This window comes from Propithecus coquereli, unplaced genomic scaffold (genome assembly GCF_000956105.1).
Source record: "Propithecus coquereli isolate 6110/MARCELLA unplaced genomic scaffold, Pcoq_1.0 Scaffold51, whole genome shotgun sequence".
Lineage (NCBI taxonomy): Eukaryota > Metazoa > Chordata > Mammalia > Primates > Indriidae > Propithecus > Propithecus coquereli.
In genome coordinates this window covers 2,063,633-2,069,498 of record NW_012150952.1, presented here as the reverse complement: position 1 = coordinate 2,069,498, position 5,866 = coordinate 2,063,633, and the positions used below count along the sequence as shown (strand labels likewise).

The window sequence follows — 5,866 nt, the reverse complement described above, 5'->3', positions numbered from 1 at the left end:
GCTACGGCACTCACTCTAGCCCGGTAACAAAGCGAGACTCTGTCTCAAAAAAAAAAAAATCTTTTTATATTCATCTTGTTTTTTATATTACTAGTTCTGTTTTTAATTTTGTTTCTTGCATATCATAGTTTTAGAAAAATTTTATTGTTACAAATGCAGTTCTCTTTCAAGAGGGTATTTTGGAGCAGAGAATCTCTTTTTTATATAGTTAAAACTGGTGTTTGGTTGATTAAACAAAAAAAACTTGTAAAGTGAAGAACAAAAAAATCAGTATGTCCATACCCTAAATATTTTACTTTAATTTAAAGCATACAGGGCCAGGCGTGGTGGCTCACGCCTTTAATCCTAGTACTCTTGGTGGCCGAAGCAGGAGCATCTCTTGAGCTCAGAAGTTCAAGACCAGCCTGAGCAAGAGCAAGACCCCATCTCTACTAAAAATAGAAAAATTAGCCGGGCATGGTGGTGCATCCCTGTAGTCCCAGATACTCAGGAGGCTGAGGCAGGAGGATCACTTGAGCCCAGGAGTTCAAGGTTGCTGTGAGCTATGATGCACTGCACTCTGCCTGGGGTGACAAAGTGAGACTCTGTCTCAAAAAAAAAAAAAAAAAAATTAAAGCTTACAGATATACATTGATTCACCACGGGGGGTTAGATTTAGAGCAGAGATGTTTTCTGTGAGTGTTGATATGGGTTTCTTAATACAGGTTTCATTTTGTCTTTTCATACATTAAACCACATCCACATAAGTATATGTGTAGATTTTTATCTGTAGATGAAAGCTATACTTTCAGGTATAGCTGGAAGCAGTTTACATAATACTTAATTTTTATAAACAAGTTTGGGAACAAATAGTGACTCTTAAAAAGGAGAATAAGGTAGGCATTTTAGAAAGCCTAAAGCCACTAATGTTCATTTCCATAAACATCAGTCAGTATTTTCTAGTAAGAGAATGGAGAGAAGTTGGTTAATTCAACAAGGTGATATGATAGCAATCAGTTAAAAGACCTTCTGTTATAATATATTTGAACAAACAATGGTAGACATTAATATTGGTGAAAAAATTCTTATTAATAGAATATTCCTATTCCTAATATCTTATTCATAAATATTGTATGGAATTTGAGATGTTTAAGGGAATAGTGAAAGAAGTTATCCATCTACAGTGTCTGCTGAAATAATTCATAATATGTATTGAGCAAAACAAGGGTGAGGGTGAAAGTTACTGAAACTCCTTGAGAGAAGATAATATGAGTCGTATGTATACTCCTGTGTATATAGCATACTGAAAGCAAACAGTGAGCTATGAGCTGTATATACTTATTAGAAGTTATGGATTAGAAATATTTTATTCTTAAGTTCTATTGGAGAAAATGATGTTACCCTAAAACTTTTTCTTCATTTGTTACTTTTTGTTAGGAAAATTTTAACATGTAGAGAAGCAGAGAGAAGAGCAAACCCCTTCAGTATCCCCTGCACAGCCACTATGTTGTATATATGTGCCATAATTTATTCAGCCAGAGCATTTGATTTGTGTACAATCATTTTCTGTTACAGATAAAGCCACAATGAATAACCTTATGCATGTCATTTTGTACTCACACATGTATATCTTTAGGATAAACTAGAAGTGAGTTTGCTGGGTTCTTAGTCTTGTTTTCCATTTAAATTTGAAGCCATCAAAAATCAGCCGTTTAAAATTACTCTCAGCAACTGTGCATTTGAAATAAAGGCCAGGTGTACTTGTTCTTCGCAGAGAGTCAACATGGTATATTTAATAAAACCTGTATTTTGAAGATACATTACATGTGATCCTACACGTAGTGGTTATCACTGGTCTTTTTTTTGTTTGACTTTTTTTTTTTTAGATAGGGTCTCCCTTTGTTGCCCAGGCTGGAATGCAATGGCATGATCGTAGTTCACTGTAACCTCAAACTCCTGGCCCAAAGTGATCTTCCCGCCTCGGCCTCCCAAGGTGCTGGGATTACAGGCTGAATCACCATGCCTGGCCGAATACATGTAATATTTCTATCCTTTTTTTTGTTTAAAATCTCAACATTCTAATCAGACATGTAGATAATTTTCAATTTTTGTTTTATAAATAATGTTAGCATTTATATAAATCTTTGATGGCACTTTTTTTCCTTATGGATTGTAACAGAGTAAAATGTTTGAAAATTTTCAGGCTAAATTTCTTTCCAGAAAATGTTCAAGTTTACATCTCTTGCTTCTAGTTCATTTTGTACCATCTCCATGTTAAGGCAGTTGGATTTCTCTTCTAAGCCTCCATTAATTTTGCCTCAGAAAAGATTTCTCTTGTTTTGAAAGTAGAGAGATTAAAGGCTCCATTGAAGGAGTAAGTGAACTCCAGTTGTGCTAAAGGACTCTTCTCCATTACCCCATTCCTAAATCATGATGCCTCACTTGTGCTCGGGAAAAGCTTGAAGACAGAAATAATGTAATGGAATGGAAAGAGGAGAGACAGCCTAGGGATGAGTGCCCCGTTTTACTACCAGCTGTATGTATGACTATGGCAGTCTTTACATCTGTAAAACGATGTCATTGAACTAGATAATCTTATAGTTCTCTCCCACTTTCAAAAAATGTTCGTGAATCACCTTGTAGAAGCCCTCTGTGATCACCTCAGTCGAATTAAATTCTCCCTCTACTTATCTCCAGTGGTAACTTATTGTCCACATGCCTTGTGGTGGTGAGAGGAAATTTCCCCTGTACCCTGGAAGGTTTGCTGAAAGATTAGCTTATAATTAAGGCAGATTAATAAGAGTTTTATTTACCATGTGCACAGGGAGAATCACAGAGTGATTACCCTATCACTGGTCTTTTCCTTATTCTATCACAGCTCCCATCTTACCAATGCTGTACCTTTCTTGATGGTATCCAGGTGTCTCTGTGTATTATTAGTGTGTCTTTACATACTAAACACTTTATATCACTTGTTACTAATACAGGTGTTTTGGATGTAGCATCTCAAAATTAATATTCCTCCACAAGTTTTAGCTTATTTGAGTAGGCTTATTTGACAAGAGTCAGTATCTTCAATATAATGCTATGCCTGGTTTATTTTTTTGTCGTTTTAAATCTATGTTTTGGATTTCTATTAATATGCTAATCCCTTGTTTTCTCTTATTCATTTTTAAAGCTTCTCATGTCCCCATATTTTATCTGATTCCTTAAGAATGTGGCCATGAGGAAGTCCAACTCACATTTAGATTCAGAAATACAGATATTTTCACTATATTTTCATAAACCTTTTGCAACCATCAGCTGTAACTTTATTGGAACATTTTCCCTCATATTGTTACATTTATATTCCTCCTCCCTTAGATGTCAGTGTAGTCATGGCATTTATACTTAAGGATCTTTTACATGTAAATAATGTACTGTATGTTTTCATTAGCCCAAATTTCTATCTGTTTAGTACAGGTTCACATCCCTTATCTGAAATCTGGGGCCAGATGTGTGCTGGAAGTCAGTTTTAAACAAAATTTTTTTAGGAATGTATATGAAGTATTATGTAACTCCTGTTGGTTTGTGTCAGCATTTGGTAATCAAACACATTAATATCTTTTGAATGAACTGTATGAAATATAGCACACTAAATGGGAAAGGCTATAAAATGCTTCCATTATTCATGTTAGGTTTTGCCCTCACATGAGTTACTAAAAGCCTGAGGTTGTTTGGAGTTTTTTAGATTTTAAAATTATGTAAGTTAACAATGATAATGGTTATAAGACTGATAATTTATATAGCCATGTTAAATTACGTGTAACTTTTCTTAGTCATTATCTACAAAGTTGTAAAAGTTTTGACTTGGCTATTCCTCTTGTTATTGATAATTTACTTATAATTTCTAACTCCAGAATCGACTACTGAGTGGCAGAGTAACACTGGTCTCTTTGTCTTGTCATATTTTCTAAAATGGAATTGTTAATTGTGACATACTCAAGGAGATAGCAAAGAGAATTAAGGAAATACTTGTAAATCTTCAGTAAAGAAATACAACATCTTAAAGTGTTATTCATTAGAGGTTCAGAATTTTTAACAGATAATATAATAATATTTTTTCCCTCCAATGCAGGTGTTCTTTATACATTTTCCTACAGGGCTCCTCTGTGGAGAAATCCGAAAAGCATATGTAGAATTTGTCAATGTCAGCAAATGTCCTCTTACTGGATTGAAGGTTGTTTCTAAACGTCCAGAGTTCTTTACTTTTGGTGGTAATACTGCTGTTCTAACACCACTAAGTCCCTCAGCTTCTGAGAACTGTAGTGCTTACAAGACTGTTGTGACAGATTCTACCTCTGTGTGTACAGCACTCACATCATCAGCTTCTTCTGTAGACTTTGGCATTGGCATAGGAAGTCAACCAGAGGTGATTCCTGTTCCCCTTCCTGACACTGTTCTTCTGCCTGGAGCTTCAGTGCAGCTACCAATGTGGCTACGGGGGCCAGACGAAGAAGGTGTCCATGAAATTAACTTTTTGTTTTACTATGAAAGTGTCAAAAAGCAGCCTAAAATACGGTGGGTATTTTGATTTAACCTCTGTTTAATATATGTGTACATATAGATAAACATTTTGACATTTGCTAGCATATATCGTTATTAAGAAATTACCCCCTTCCAGATTATGCATGATGTTTATATCTGAGGTTGTCCCAAATAGAACTTTTAAGTTCTAGGTAGCCAAAAGTGGAAAAAATTTAACTACACATTTTTTTAGTTGCTTCTATATATAAACTTCATGATTCTTTGGTACAGCTAAGTACTATGGCCAAAGTTATGACAAATTGAAATTAACAGGTACCACTTATTAAAACAGGGTATCATTTGTACATGAAGACAACCTGCTTACAATCATCCCAGTCATCCTTTTTTAAGAAAATTTTTTTGTTTTACCTGCTCTTTTTCCTGGCATCTCTCCCTGCCCCCAAGAATGTATGCAAAAAAATTATGTATTCGCAGAATAGATGATTAGGTTGGTGTTATAATAGGTGAACACTGAAGAAATCAAACCTAACTGGCTCATACCAGGATCTGTGACCTATATATTGCACAGCAGAATATTTTATTTGTAGTAGCCCCATTGTCATTTTTCCAAAATTAACTAGGAATAATTGTGCTACATTTATTTTACTTAATGGAATATTTAAAATATCTTGTAAAATTGTGAGGACAAAACGAGATATTTGTTAGTATGGGTACCTTTTAGGTCTTCAGTAAATGTTAATTCTCCTTAAAAAGATGATAGAGGGAATCCAAGGCAATCAGGGAAGGCTTTGTGGGATGTAGTAGTGGTGAAATGAGTTTCCAAGAGAGTAAAGATTTCAGGATTTGGAGCTAATATCTGCCTCTTGGGCTCATTAGAATTCCAAAGGGAGGCTGGGCACAGTGGCTCATGCCTGTAATCCTGGCACTTGGGGAGGCCGAGGCTTGAGGCCAGTAGTTTCAGACTAGCCTGAACAAGAGCAAGATCCTGTCTCTATAAAAAATAGGTAAATTAGCCAGGCTTGGTGGCACATACCTGCTTGTAGTCCCAGCTACTTGGGAGGCTGAGGCAGGAAGATCCTTTGAGCCCAGGAGTTTGAGGTTGCAATGAGCTATGATGATGCCACTGCACCACTCTAGCCCAGGAGACAGAGCAAGACCCTGTCTCAAAAAAAAAAGTAAAGGCAAAGAAATCTTTGAAGTATAAAGCTATATGGTGAAGAGCTTTGAATGCCAGGTTAAAGTTTCAATTTTTTTTTTTCTAGGCCTGTTTTGGAATAAAGTTTGAATTTTATTTGATAGTCATTCAGGAACTTCAGAACCACTATCGGAAGAGAGGCATAATTGAAACTTCACTATATGA

At 35.6% G+C, this 5,866-nt stretch overlaps 1 protein-coding gene across 1 annotated transcript in view; it reads left to right on the top strand.

The window, feature by feature from the left end:
• The window catches only part of TRAPPC8 (trafficking protein particle complex 8), a 150,283-nt gene that overhangs the window by 113,843 nt on the left and 30,574 nt on the right, over positions 1 to 5,866 (top strand). Inside the window, exon 15 of the mRNA XM_012656570.1 lies at positions 4,097 to 4,539. Coding sequence (XP_012512024.1) covers positions 4,097 to 4,539 — 443 coding nt within the window. The remainder of the gene's footprint in view (positions 1 to 4,096; positions 4,540 to 5,866) is intronic.